The sequence below is a fragment of the Giraffa tippelskirchi genome, chromosome X (assembly GCF_054371585.1).
Source record: "Giraffa tippelskirchi isolate mGirTip1 chromosome X, T2T-mGirTip1v1.2.pri, whole genome shotgun sequence".
Classification (NCBI taxonomy): domain Eukaryota; kingdom Metazoa; phylum Chordata; class Mammalia; order Artiodactyla; family Giraffidae; genus Giraffa; species Giraffa tippelskirchi.
Genome location: NC_137289.1, coordinates 23,077,395 through 23,092,962, shown reverse-complemented (window position 1 = coordinate 23,092,962; position 15,568 = coordinate 23,077,395). Strand labels below are relative to the sequence as shown.

Below are 15,568 nucleotides of genomic sequence, written 5' to 3'. Positions count from 1 at the left end.
CAATTCTGAAAAAAAATCTGCATTTCCACAAACCCACTAGGCTCTAATGTATATATCTTGGTGAATGTATTCCTTTCTCCTGAAAGTTCTCTTTCCATTTGTCTGCTTAGAAAATTCTTTCTCCTCCTTCATGTCTCAGCTCAATTGTGGCATCTTCTGTAAAAGCTTCTTTGTCTCCCCTATGCTTCCAGTGGACTTTGTATTTACCTCCTTTATTGCACTTATTATATTGTGTTGTGATTACTGGCATGACTGTTCTATACTAAACTGTAAAATCCAGGGTAGGAACCATGGCTTCTCTACTTTGTTCAATAATTAGCATAGTGCATGGCATGTAGCAAAAGCTTAGTAAATGTTAGTTGAATGTATTAATGGATTGCAGGATTTCCTTAATAGCTATTGATAATGTTTACCTGGCTCATAGTTTAAGCTTGATTTCTTGGCCTTTTCCCCATTCAAATCAGCACATGTCACCTATACATGCCACAAGAAAAATGAAAACAAAAAAAATCCTTAAAGGAGTTTTCAAAGAATTTGAACATCACCTATGTCTCACAGAAATTTAATAAAGTGATTTTAGAAATCTATTTATCATAAATATACATGTTTTATTTGGTTTCCATTACTTACATAATTCAAAGGCTTAGAGTATTCCTAGTATGCTAAAATTAATTAACTGAAAAGTGCACTGACCAGCATGGAAGGTAATCAGTTGAATAGCGAAAAAGAATATGTGTGGGTTTTAAAGAAAGTTAAGTACAGGGGGAATGCTGTGAGGGAGCTGGAAGGCAGAGAGCAGCTTTTCTGCATACGTGGGATGTGGCTCTCTCAGTTGGCCAAGAGTTCTTCCTGCTTAGGTAATCATACAGGAAGAGAAATTCGACAGAGTAGACTTTGTTTTTTCCTAGGCCCGATAACTGAACACAAGCCACCAGAAGTACATTTCTTGACACTGATGGGATGGGTGAAATAAGCTGGAAAATAGTATTGGATTTTGTTGTGATAAAAGTGGTCATACTATTTCTCAAAATGAATTAGGTATTTGTGACAATTTCACTTACTCATATTGTCCAATGTATTTTAAAGCCTTAAAAAACAGATGGTCTAAATTTGTTTATTGCTTATTTTGGAGGTAACATATGTACTGATAATTTAAGTTTGCCATCCATACTACACTCAGAAAATACTTTTTTTTCTGACTCTATAGTGAAGCATGGAGAAGGAAATGGCAACCCACTCCAGTATTCTTGCCTAGAGAATCCTGTGTACAGAGGAGCCTGGTGGGCTGCTGTCCATAGGGTTGCATAGAGTCAGACACGACTAAAACGATTTAGCATGCATGCATGGTGAGGCAAGTGAAAACAGTTATTAACTCCTGATGTGTAACTAATATACTGTCTTAACGTAGTTAAGATTCTTTCTTCATATATTGAGAATACAGATTATGGATGTTAATACAGTAGCACAGTACCCTGGACATAGCAGGTGTTTCATAAATATTTGTTTATATAAAAAAGCATATTGGTGGCTAACATGTTACATTTGAAGAGTTACATATAATTGAGTCTGTCACTTACTATGCATTTAACATAGGATATAGGAAAATGTGTTAACTTTTGAGAACAGGTGAGCCATTTAATACAGTGCTAACGGAGCCAAGGATGTAGGTTTGAGTCTGAAAGTGAATGACCACCCACAGAGATGACAGATGTGACCAGAGGCTGTACCCTAAATGTTTGTTGTCAATTTCCCACCATTGACTGAGTGATCACTGACCACAAAGGGGAGAGGGTGAGGCAGTATGGCTGTTTCTGTACAACCCATCAGCATGAGAAGAGAAATGATTCATGAAAGTCCAATATGTTGCTTCCTGTGTGAATGGACTTGAAGCTCATCTTTTAAGAAGCCTACATACCTAAGAGCTAACTGAGAACACTCACGTTGTTTCTGGTAATTTCTATTAAGAATTGAGAAAAGTATTCAAATTTTGGATCTATTTAACACATTTAAAATCTCAGGCTCTGTATAATAGGCTCCAGTTTCATCCACCTCATTAGAACTGATTCGAATGTATTCTTTTTAATGGCTGAGTAATGTTCCATTGTGTATATGTACCACAGCTTCCTATTATACAGAGTGAAGTAAGCCAGAAAGAAAAACACCAGTACAGTATACTAACACATATATATGGTATTTAGTCAATCGGTAAAGATAACCCTGTATGTGAGACATCAAAAGAGACACAGATAAATAGAACAGTATTATGGACTATATGGGAGAGGGTGAGGGCAGGATGATATGGGAGAATAGCATTGAAGCATGTAAATTATCATATGTGAAACGAATCGCCAGTCCAGGTTCAACGCATGATACAGGGTGCTCGGGGCTGGTGCACCGGGATGACCCGGAGGGATGGGATGGAGAGGGAGGTGGAAGGGGGGTTCTGGAAGGGGAAAACATGTACACCCATGGTGGATTCGTGTCAATGTATGGCAAAGCAAATACAATATTGTAAAGTTAAAAATAGATAATAAACTAATTTAAAAAAAAACAACAAAAAATAAAATCTCAGGCTCACCATTTTTCTTTTGTTAGCTTATTAGTTGTTACTGATATTCCCTACACTTCGAGTATGGCAACACTAACACAAAAGATAGCCATAAGCATTGGAAGTCTGAAGTAACAGGATTATTACTGTGGATTCATATTTTAATTTTTTAAAATAAAATCTTACTATAGGATGGTTAATTTCAGGGAATAAGACTGTTCTGAATTGTCATTTAATGAATGAAATTGTTATGTCAATCTTGATCCTCATTTTATATTTCATTGGTTCTGTGTGTATCTGGGACAAAAGAAAAGTTACTTGCCTGTTGTTTTGAAGTATCCAGTAGAGAGTATCTACAGATACTTGGCGTTTCCGCAGAAACACCTGGACTCTGAAGTGTGGTAATTTCTAAGGGAAAGAAGAGGTAACTTTAAATATGAAAAAATCATATAGTTCTCCTTGCTGGGCTGCCATAAAGTCTAAAATTACCATAATCAGGAATGTATTTATTTATGGAAGTTAAGGCAGTATCTCCAAGTATAAGATGCCTTTTTTTTTGAAGTCCCCTGCTTACCAGCTTCCAGGGGCCCACTGCTGCCATTAGGGACAAGCCTGAACTCCCTGACTACCGGCTCTAAGTTACTTTGCCAGCTAAACATCCCACCACTCCCCTGCCCTAGAACAAACTGTTCTGCACTCCATTCAGTAAGCAAAGGGGAACCACGGAGGACTTTTGGGTAGAGGAATTATATATCCAAAGCTGTATTTCAGGAAGGTTACATTCACAGCAAAATGTAGGACAGATCAACAAGAAAAAGAGATTGGAGACTAATTATTGCAGTGCTTAATGGCACAGGAAGCATGAATGGAAAGGAAAGGAAAGTTATGAGAGAATTTAAGGAGGCAGACTGGACTGGAACAAATAGCACAGAGTCAAAAATGACTCAGGTTTTGCGCCTGAATAAAGTTAGGAGGAACAGAGCGCTGGTTTGGGGATGAATTTGGTTTTGCACATGTTGGATCTGAGGTACTCATGGGACACCCAGGTGAAGATGTCCCAGAGCTCTTATTAAGTGTGGAGGGTACGCGTGGGAATCTTTTACGGAGACGAACAGAGACTTAGCTAATCTCTAGTCCAGCCCTGGGAGATGGGAAACAGGATGGATTTTTATGTCTGGGGAGAAAAGATGGTAAAAGAGACCTTCCTGGGGAGAATTCTCTTCACTCGGACTTTCTAATGGCCGCATTGTCAGGAACTTACAGAGGCAGTCACAGCAGAGACTCTAACTTCCTCACACCTTGTCGATTCCAGAAGGCCTATTCTCCCAGCAATCACTTAAAAATGTGATGCTTATATTTACAACCATGAATAATTCTTCTATCTTCCTTTATCAAATTAATCATGGATTTTATAATCAGGGAGAAAAGCATAACTTGGAAGACTATATGACAAAATGAATTATTTAACCAAAAGATATCAGAGCAATTATAAATATTGTTCATTTTCTTACCTCCATCATTTGAAGGATATGACGTCCTAATTGTTTCTCTATCTTTCTGCATGGTTTAACATTCAAGAAAAAAATTAATTAGTAATTATTCTTCTAAAAGACACTTTTGCTGATTCTAAAGCACTCAGAATAATACAGTATTCTCCCCCTTCTCCTTATCCCTACCTCTCTACTAGGTGCTGGTCTCAATGCTAATATATATTATTAACCTCTTACTGGATATCTTTTACAGGTACCTCACTTTAACTCGGAGAAGGCAATGGCATCCCACTCCAGTACTCTTGCCTGGAAAATCCCATGGATGGAGGAGCCTGGTAGGCTACAGTCCATGGGGTCGCTAAGAGTCGGATACGACTGAGCGACTTCACTTTCACTTTTCCCTTTCATGCACTGGAGAAGGAAATGGCAACCCACTCCAGTATTCTTGCCTGGAGAATCCCAGGGACGGTGGAGCCTGGTGGGCTGCCATCTATGGGGTCGCACAGAGTCGGACACGACTGAAGTGACTTAGCAGCAGCAGCACTTTAACTAGTTTAAAATGAAGCTTATATTGTACCCAGGTACGCTATCTTTTCCTATCTTTTCAAACTTGCTACTTGTCTGTCTTCCACATTTTGGTTATAGGTATAATAATCCTATAACCAATAATAATAATCCAGTGCTCCATTCCAGAAAGCCTAGAATTGTTCTGTTTATTTCAGATAAGGCCAGTTTAATCCAGTCTAATGCTTATTGAGTACACTGCCTGGAACTAAGATACATAATTCCTGATCTCAAGAAGTTTATCACTCAGTAGAAAAGACAGACAAATATGATGGAGGATAATGAGTTCTGAGATAGAAGTAGGCCTCAGCACTATGAGAGCATACAAAACTTGCACACAAAAATTAAATCATCACCATCGTTGTCATCTCCTTTTCTCTGGGTCCACCCATCTGTTGAGTCACCAAATCCTGACATAGTCTGACTCTGAAATATCTTAAATCTGTGGCCTCTGGTTCACCCTCATTGTCACCGCCTTAGTTCAAGCCTTTATCATTTTTATCTGGACTATCCTAGTAGACTCAACACTATCTTGCCTCTAATCTCCTCTATGTAGCTATCTCACACTGCAACTAGAGTATCTTTTAAAACCCAAATCATTCTTATCTCACATTCTACTCAAAAACCAGCAACGGCTTTCTACTACTGAGAGAATAAATTCAGACTTCAGCAAGGGATACAAAGTTCTGGCTTCAACCTACCATTTCAGTCTCTTCTGTTCCACTGCTCTGGTTTTGCTGGCTTGAACTCTCATGCTTTCACTTAACACTGTAAGCCTGTTTGCAATACTGCCTCACTACACCCTCACATCTACTCATCTGAAAACTTCCCACTCATGTTTCAAGACCTAATTCAATGAAGCCCTCCTTTTATAAAGCTTTTTTAGATTTCTCTAGGCAGGGCGATTTCTCCACATTTTCTGTGCTTCACATTTTGTACAAATCAAAACTATCCTCTCATTTGACTGTAAGGACTTTTGTTTATGTGTCTGATCCCTGGACAGTGCATCCCTAAGAGCAGTGATGTCTTTTCTATCTTTGTATCCTATGTCACCTACTTTCCCCCTTTTCCCTTCCTTCTGCCTTTCCCTACCTTCTACTAGGACCTGGCCCACAGCAGGTTGTCAATAAACATTAGCTATCGTCATCATCATCATTATCATCATCAAATATTTGTTAGTTTCTGCTCAACTACATGGTACATTTAGCATGAAGCTGACTCAGAACCTTCTCTACCAGGAAGACAGTTCAGATCTGTGTAGAACTCCATTATTTCTAACCAATCAGAACCATGCCCAGTGAATGGGGATATCCCCTAGAAAGAAAAATTAACCAGATAAATGAGTGGCCAATACAAAGCACCTGAGACATACAGCTTTCTACCTTTTGTTCTGTTGTGTTACTCTGTACATCATGTGGAGAAGGCAACAAGACTGATCTTTCAGGAGTCTTTACAGAACTATACAAATGCTGGGATGGTCCTATAGGCAAATGAAAGAGAAATCATTTAATTTTTAAACTTGATTGAACTGTAACTCAAGTACAATAAGCTGAACATATTTAAAATGTACCATTTGTTTGGCTTTGGCATAAATATAAGTATATATATAAACCCTTGAAACCATCACCACAATCAAGGTAAACATTTACATCATCCCCAAAAGTTTCCTTGTGCCCCCTTATAGTTCATCCCTCTCTCTACTCCTATCTCCCAGGCAATTACTGATCTGCTTCACTATAAATTAGTTTGCATTCTCTAGAGTTTGCTATAAATGGAATCAAACAGGGGTTGTACCACCCTTTTTTTGTCAGAGGAGGGTGGTGATCTGGCTTCCTTCATTCAGCATATTTTGATATTCATCAATATTGTTGCCTGTATTAATACTTTATTCCTTTTTATTTCTGAGTAGTATCCCATGGTATGGATACACTAGTTTATCCATTTGCCTGCTGAAGGGCATTTAGGTTGTTTCCAATTTGACTATAATGCTGCTATGGACATTGATGTAGAAGTCTTTATTTAAACATGTATTTTCATATCTCGTGGGCACATACCTAGGAGTGAAATGACTGGATCACGTGGCAGATGTAGTTTAACTTGAGCTGCCAAAATGTTTTCCACAGTTGTTGTACCATTTTACATTCCCACCTGGAATGTCAGACAGTTCTAGTTGCTTCAAGTCCTTGCAAATACTTGGTATGGTCAGTTACTTAAATTCTACTAGACATTCTTCTGGATGTGTAGTGGTATCTCATTGTGGTTTGGTTTGTATTTCTCTAAGCACTAATGATATTAAACAGTGTTTTGTGTGCTTATTTGCCATCTGTGTATTCTTCAGTAAAATGTTTGTTCATGCCTTTTGCCCAAGTTTATTACGTTGTCACATTACATATATTACATGTTTGTCTATATTTTACACTTTTACGGTGATCATGCCTTCTAGATGTAGGTCTGGAGACCACCTTTTGTTGTACTCACTTTTAGGGCTTGAGAAATAAGAAACAGCCATTATGCAACAGGGCTATTTTTGAAATTTTATATTACTTTTTCATTTTTGACTCTCTAAGTACAAGATCTCTACCCTCATCTTTTCACAGGCATTCACTTACCTGGGGGTGGAGCTAGGGAAGGAAGGCGAGGTTAGCATTTTTAACAGGATGAATGCCATGATGAACACCCAGGTAATATTCAGTATCTGTCATCCCCCAAAATGATGACACAACCAAGACATTATGCCTTGCAAGCCATGCAGTTGTTTCAAGAATTTCCCTAAATTTTATCTTCCTTTTTGTGTAGAAAGATCCTGGAATACTTAGTTGAGAAAATTCTTCATAGTGTCCTGGAGATACCCTTAGCTTACCAAATAAGAGTTATCTGGGCTCAGGAAGAAAAAGGATATGACTTTAGGAAAGTTAGGGGGAAAATGTCCACTTCTTTAGCAGCTCAGAGATGGTGGGAAAATGAGAAGGTGGTGAGAGTGACTGGAGACCAAAGAAATCAGACAGGGCTTCACATTTTGCTTACTTTGGGCCTTGGTGCTTCAGATAACTGAGATTAACAGAGAGAAAAGAAGAACTATTGCTCAGCTCTCCATTTAAGACTCTAGAAAGAGATTTCTTTGGCTACCCCTACTCTGACTCTTCCTCCTCGCCTGGGGCATGGACCCCAAACTTTGTCATACAGTGTGGTCAGGCAGAGCAAGGCTCTCACTGAGGTTTTGCTTTTTCTTTCAGTTTTAAAACATTTCAGCTTTACTGACTTATATAATGGACACATAAAATTGTAAGATAGCTAAAGTGTACATTGTGGTGATTTGATATATATGTATACTGTGAAAGGATTTCTCCCCCCCATTTAGTTAACACATCCATCACCTCACATATTTATCATGTTGTTGTTCTTAGCAAATTTCAATTATACAATACAGTGTTTTCAACTATAGTCACCATGTTACACATCAGATCCTCAGACCTTATTCATCTTACAGCTGCAAATGTGTACCGTTTGACCAATCTCTCCCTATTTCCCCTTGAGGTTTTGCTTTCTTAAGCCACCCTTGGTTCCCATGTGGTATACACATGGCCCAGAAAGGGCTAAGGGTCTAGCTGGGAAGCTCCTCAAGGAGAGTCACTGGGCTGGGGGTAAGAGGGCTCCTCCCAGAGTGTTATGGAGCAGGCAGTCAGGACTCAGGTGGAGTGGGAAATCCAGAGGGTTCTACTAAGCCCAGCGAGACCAGACCATGAGTCATTGCAGTGATGGCCAATTTAACTATGAATGACAACAGGCCAAACACTATCTCAGTGGAGATAAGGGCATGTCTCTGAAGACCAGAGGAGGCAGAGGACAACAGTCATCCAAGCACCCTTACTTTATTCTGCATCCATGGAGCTATGGAAGCCAGTGTTCCCCAAAAGTTAATGTGCATGTTATGCACTGGGGTCTTGTGAAAATGCAGGTTCTGATTCAGTATTGGGGCAGTGCCTGAGACTGTGCTTTTATAATAAGTGCCTCAGTGATGCCCATACTGCTGACACTTAGAGGCGTAAGAACATAAGCCACACCTCTTGCCCCAGACAACACCTTTGGGAAAGAAGCACAAATGACTATTTTAGTATTTCTAATTATTTCAATTACGTTTTTGTCCTTGGTGTGACTTCTGGTGATCGGCAGTGACACTCATTTTCTTGATCTTTGGATAAGAAGCTTAAAAAGAAAAAAAAAAAAAATTTTTAATAGTGGTGATGACAAAGTTATTCAAGATAGATTCTATTTATCCTTTTATGCCCACTAGGGGGAGAACCATATCTTAATCTGTATATGGGGAGAAACTGGAGAGGGTAAGCAGTAGGTCTCAGTGGGAGGCAAATTTGTACCCCAGAGGACAATGGAACTGAGACATGTCTGGAGACATTTTTAGTTGTTACAAATCAGGGAGGGGGATTTCTCCTGGCATCTAGTGGATAGGGGCCACGTATGATGCTACATATACTACAATGCACGGGATGGTCCCCATAATAAGCAATTATTCAGTGCAACATGCCAGTAGTGGCAAGGTTAAGAAACCTTAGGATAGATGTGATGGGGAGGCAGGACAATCACTTTTATAATATTATCTTGTCTACTGGTGGGGGGGGTGGACAGAGCTGTCTTCTGGCAAAAGGGAAAAAACTCCATCCCTCTGTCCTTCTCAAGAAGAACATGGCTTTTTCTCTGTGTGGGGATGCAGACCAGCATAATACCTGTGCTAGAGACCCTGGAGGCCATGTGCTGGAGACGCCACAATGGCCGTGACAATTCTTGGTTGTGCCTCAAAAATCTGGCTGAGGCAACCATACAGATATATATCTGATTTGTGAAAAAGGTGACTGCCATTCCTGTTTCTAATCATTTAGAAATAGACAAAAAGATTCTAAACTATATGTGTGCTAATTGGGTTTTCATTAGTTATGTGTATTCCTCAGTGTCGACATGGTAGAACATGATGGCTTTGTTACAGTGGTATGTCAATTTCATATGTGAAATAGACATCTTCATTCTCCTGTCACCTTTGTAATACTGTGAACATCAAGTTCTTTTATGTTTTCTTTTTCAAAAAGCATTTGAGGTGGGCACTGTTTAAGACGCCTACCTGAAACTTTCCTCCTACTGGAAGGGGAAGTTAACAGTTGAAGATGGAGGGAGAAAGCTGGCTGCTAAACTGATGTACTGTCTCAGAGGCAGAAGGTTACAGCCTCATCCCACTGAAGTGAACCGTGAGCTTTTGTTACTGACTCTTCCTTCATGAACTTTTCGTTCCTTCCTCCCTCTCACATTGTCTGTGTTTACTGACTGGTCCTTTTTAAAAGTTCTCTTGAACCCATTCTCTTGCTCATTTTTTAAAACTAAAGTCTTTTTTGCTTTCCCTTAAAACTTCTTTTTATCTGGCATCTTTTCCCTTCTTTCTCTTTTGTCCCCCCTCACACATTTTGTCTCCTGTCCTCTCTTTTCTCTTTCTTTTTACTATTTAGTGATCCACTTACAAAGTTTTTCATTTCTTCTCTTTCCAACTCTCTACCTTTCATGTATTGACTTTTCACTGGTTTCTCCTTTTCCAAATCAGTTCTATGTGTGTATGTATGTATGCATGCATGTATGTATGTATGTTTCTACCTATCATCTACCTACCTATCTGCCATACCTACCTATCCTTCTACCTACCTAGCCATCTATCCATCTATATTGTATTCTCTTTTTTAAAAAACTGACTTCTACTTTTTAAACCCATCTCTCTCCATCACACACAATTGTACTTGATTGTATTGGTTCTCCCCCTCACTCTCACATTTTCTTTTTCTGCTTTTTCTCACTTTCCCTTACTGACTCATCATTTATAAACCTCTTTTCTTTCTTCATTATTTGCTACTTCTGTTCCATCATCCTTTCTTCCCATCTTCCTTCCTTCCTTCTTTATCTTTATCCTTTCCACGCTCCTGTCTTCCTTCCTCCCATCCTCCTTTTACTCTCTTTCTGCTGGCTTCCCTTTTATTTTTTCCTTCCTGCTCTAACTCTCTCATTCTCTTTTTCATGCATTCCTCCTTACTGGCTTCCACTTTTAAAATGATATACCTACCTACCTACTTACCTATCATCTGTATAACTGCCTACCTACCTATTCAGCTCTCAACCATTTATCTTTGTCTTTATTTTTGTCTTTGCTTTCCTGACTCCTACTTTTACAATCTATCCCCCACCACACAACTGTTTTAGGTTTTTTGTAGGAAAATGGTTCCTACATTTTCACTCTTACATTCTCTTTCTTTCTTTAGCTGTCTTCCTTACTGACTCATCCTTTATTTTTAAATTTTTATTTATTTTTGGTTGCCCTGGGTCTTTGTTCCTGCTTGCAGGCCTTCTCTAGTTGCAGCAAACAGGGCCTACTCTCTATTTGCGGTGGGCAGGTTTCTCATTGCAGAGCCAGACTCTAGAGTGAGAGCTTCAATAATTGCAGCACACAGGCTTGGTAGCTGTGGCTCACAGGCTCTAGAGTGTGGGCTCAGTAGTTGTGGTGCATGAGCTTGGTTGCTCCACGGCATGTGGGATCTTCCTGGACCTGTGTCCCCTGCATTGGCAGGTGGATTCTTATCCACTGAGCCACCATGCAAGTCCCATCCTTTGTAAACTTATTGCCTGCCTGCCTTCCTCCTTACCTCCCTATCTCCCCTACTTCCTGCCTTCCTGACCTCCTTTTTCCTTTCCTTCCTTCTCCTTTACCTCCTCCCCCCTCTCTTCCTCTTATATTCATTTTTTGGGTTTCCTCTTTTAAACCTGTTTCTCGTCTTCACTTATCTTTTTAATATTGACTTTTAAAAACTAGATCTTCCACATAAAATCCTGTCTACTTACCCATCTGTCCATCAACCTACCAAACTACCTAGCTGTTCTCCATTCATCTTTATTTTATTGGTTTTTAACTAGTTCCTCTTTTTTAGAGCTTTCTCTCCTTGCTCCCTACATCCTCCCTTTCTTCTTTCCTTCTTCCTGCCTCCTCTCACTTTCTCCTCTTCCTTTGTCTTTTCCTCACTCCATTTCTTTCATGGTCTCTGTCTCTCTCTCTTCTTTCCCTGCCTGCATGCATGTCTTCCCCCTCTCCTCCCTCACTTCATTCCTTCCTCCATCCCTTCCTCCCCCCTTACTGTCCCCTGCCCCTTCACCCTTTCTCATGTCTTTCTTCCTTCCCCCTGCCTCCTCCTTTCCTTTCTCCATCCATCCACCCATGCTTTCTCTCTCATCCTCTTTCACTTGCTTTTCTCTCCTTCTGTCCATTCCTGTCTACTTCCTCTTTCCCCCCTCTTTCTCTCTCCAATTTCCTTCTTTCTTCCCTTCCTCCTTCCTTCCATTTTCTTTTGCTTTGTTTCTACTACTCCTTTTTCAAAACATTTTCTTTCTTTCCTTCTCCCTTTCTTTATACATTTTGCTATTATCTTTACTACCACTTTCTCCTTTAAAAATCTGTTCTTCAGCATTGAAGCATGTAAATTATCATATGTGAAATGAATCGCCAGTCCAGGTTCGATGCACGATACAGGGCGCTCGGGGCTGGTGCACCGGGATGACCCGGAGGGATGGGATGGGGAGGGAGGTGGGAGGGGGGTTCTGGAAGGGGAACACATGTACACCCATGGTGGATTCATGTCAATGTATGGCAAAACAAATACAATATTGTAAAGTTAAAAAATAGATAAATAAATAAATTAAAAAAAAAATCTGTTCTTTCTACCTATCTACCTACCTAGCTGGCTGGCTCTATATCCAGCTGTTAATCACTCTTAAGTTGGCTCCTACTTTTTAAACTTTTTGGCCTGCAAGACATTCTTCCTTTCTTTCTGTCTCTGACTCTCCTTTTTTCTTTCCTTTCTGTCTCTAATTCTCATATTTTTCTCTATTTTACATTTTCTTATAATTTATTCCATTTGAAACACCTCCTCTTTTTTGCTTTCATATGTCTTCCTTTCTTCCTTCATTCTTTCCTTCTGTTATTCTATTTCTGTTCATCATTTTCTTGTTCCCTTTCTGTATTTCTTTCTTCTCTGTGCCTGTCTGCATGCAGCCTCCCTGCCTTCCTGTTTCCCTTTCCTACTTTACCCTATCCTAAAAAATATTTTTTAACTTCTTTCCCTTTCTCTTTTTCTATCTTTTATGTACTGACTTTTAAAAACTCGGTTCTCTTTTTAAAAATAAGACCTATCTATCCATCCAACCATCGCTCATCTATCAATCACCTATCTATGGTTCTATCTATTTATATTTTATATACTTTCCTACTTATCAACCTACCCTCCTGTCAATTCATCCATGAATCTTATATCACTGAAATATTTTAACTGGCTTCTTTTTAGATTTCTTTCCCCACTGTCCACAATTGTGCTTAATTTTCTTATTAATGAATCCTTTTCAAGCCCTTCACACTCTGTTTCATTTCTTTTATATTTTACACTTTCTACAGGCTCATCATTTTAAACTTCTCTTTCCTCCCACTTCCTCCTTTTTATCTTGCCTCTTCTTTCTTTTTGTCCTTCTTTAAAAGCTTTTTTCTGTCCCTTCTAGCTCTGCTTCATTCATTGTCCTTTTCTCGTTGTCTTTCCTCCTCTATTTTTACCTCTTCCTTCTGTCATCTGTTTTCTCTCCTCTTTCCTTCTTCCATTCCTTCCCTCCTTCTCTCTTTCCACTCTTCTTCCATTCTTTTTGCATTGTCTCTTATTTGTAAAGATTTTTCTTCTCATCACTATTTCTCTTTAAAGTGAAATTTATTTTAGTATTATTATTAAAATACTTGTGCATTTGGTTGGGTCTTAGTTATGGTATGTGGAATCTAGTTCCCTGACCAGGGATCAAACCCAGGCCCCCTGCGTTGAGAGTGGAGAGTCTTAGCCACTGGACCACCAGGGAAGTCCCTCTTCTTCCTTCTTAAGCTTTTATACTGGCTTCTTTTTAAACTTCTCTTTCTTCCTGTCCCCCGCCCCCCAATTCCTCTCTCCTTTCTTTCCACTGTCTTTACTGGATTGTCCTTTTAAAGTTCTACCTACCTATAGGGATGGAACCCAGGCCCCCTGCATTGGGAGCTCAGAGTCTTAGCCACTGGACCACTAGGGAAGTCCCCCCTCTCTCTTTCCTTCCTGTCCCGCCTTCCTTTCCTCATGTCTTTATTCCTTCCTCCTACCTCCTTTCATCATCCACCCTACCACCCTTCTTCCCTCTTGTCTTCCTTCATTTGTTTTTCCTCCTTGTTGTTTCCTCCTTGTTGTTCCAGAGGTCTCTTAGGCTGTCTTTGTGTTTGTTTCATTCTTTTTCTGTATTCTGTTTTGTGGCAGTGATTTCCACCACTCTGTCTTCCAGGTTACTTATCCATTCTGCCTCAGTTATTGTTACAGATTGCTTCTAGTGTATTGCTCATCTGTATTTTTTGTTGTTGTTCTTTAGTTCTTCTATGTCTTTGGTAAACAGTTCTTGCATCTTCTCCATTCTTTTTCTGAGATCCTGGATCATCTTCACTATCATTATTCTGAATCCTTTATGTGGGAGGTTGCCTATCTCCACTTCAGGTTTTATCTTGTCCCTTCATCTGGGACATAACTCTCTGCATTTTCATTTTGATTAACTTTCTGTGATGTGGTTTTCATTCTGGCAGCTGCAGGATTGTTCTCTTCTTACTTCTTCTGTCTTCTGGTGGATGAGGCTAGGGGAGTTGTGTAAGTTTCCTGATGGGAGGGACTGGCAGTGGGAAAAACTGGGTCTTGCTCTGGTGGGCAGGGCCATGTTCAGTAAAGCTTTAATCCAACTATCTGCTGATGGATGGAGTTGCACTCCCTCCCTCCCTAGGGCTTCCCAGGTGGCCCTAGTGGTAAAGAACCTACCTGCCAATGCAGACGACATAAGAGATACAGGTTCAGTCCCTGGGTCGGGAAGATCCCCTAGAGGAGAGCATGGCAACCCACTTCAGTATTCTTGCCTAGAGAATCCCATGGGCAGAGGAGTCTTGTGGGCTACAGTCCATAGGGTCTCAAAGAGTTGGACACGACTGAAGTGACTTAGCGTGCAAGACCCAGCCCTGGGGTCTACAGGCTCTATGGTAGGGTTAATGGCGACCTGCAAGAAGACTTACACCAAGGGGCACCTTCCAGGACTGCTGCTGCTGGTGCCCCCATTCTGCAGTGAACCACTGCTGACCCATGCCTCCACAGGAGACTCTCAATACTAGCAGGTAGGTCTGGTTCAATCTCCTGTGGGATCGCTGTTCCTTTCTCCTGGGTCTTGGCGTGCGCAAGATTTTCTTCATGTCCTCCTAGAGTGGAGTCTCTGTTTCCCCCAGTCCTGTGGAAGTAATGTAATCAAATCCCACTGGCCTTCAAGGTTAGATTCCCTGGGGAGTCTCAGTTCCTTTGCGGGATCCCCAGGCTAGGAAGCCTGATGTGGGGCTCAGAACCTTCACAACAGTGGGAGAACTTCTTTGGTATTATTGTTCTCCAGTTTGTGGGCTGCCCACTTGGCAGGTATGGGATTTGGTTTTATCATGATTGTGCCCCTCCTACCATGTCACTGCGGTTTCTTCTTGTCTTTGGAAGTAGCGTATCTTTTTTTGATGGGTTCCAGCATCCTCCTGTCAATGGTTGTTCAACAGCTAGTTGTAATTTTGGTGTTCTCGCAGGAGGAGATGAGCACGTGTCCTTCTACTCTGCCATCTTGAACTGGAAGCAGCCTCATCCTTTCAAAAGTCTTAATTTTCTTTTCTCCTTCTTTCCCTCCATTCTCTTTACTTCCATTATATTTTATTCTGTCATTCTTGTTCTATGCATTCTTTATTGGTTCCTCCTTTTAGAACTTATTTTATTCTCTCTCTCTTAAATTTTTTGTAATGATATTTCTCATTTTCTTTTTTAAACAACTTCTTTCTCTCTCTTTCCCTTTCTTTTCTTCTCTCTTTTCCAAAAAC

At 40.2% G+C, this 15,568-nt stretch overlaps 1 protein-coding gene across 1 annotated transcript in view; it reads right to left on the bottom strand.

Annotated features, from left to right (window-relative positions):
* The window catches only part of LOC145536780 (fibrous sheath-interacting protein 2-like), a 79,566-nt gene that overhangs the window by 46,450 nt on the left and 17,548 nt on the right, over positions 1–15,568 (bottom strand). Inside the window, exons 9-13 of the mRNA XM_081566592.1 lie at positions 8,737–8,805; positions 5,985–6,082; positions 4,060–4,105; positions 2,871–2,956; positions 414–474 (exon numbers count right to left, since the gene is read on the bottom strand). Coding sequence (XP_081422718.1) covers positions 414–474; positions 2,871–2,956; positions 4,060–4,105; positions 5,985–6,082; positions 8,737–8,805 — 360 coding nt within the window. The remainder of the gene's footprint in view (positions 1–413; positions 475–2,870; positions 2,957–4,059; positions 4,106–5,984; positions 6,083–8,736; positions 8,806–15,568) is intronic.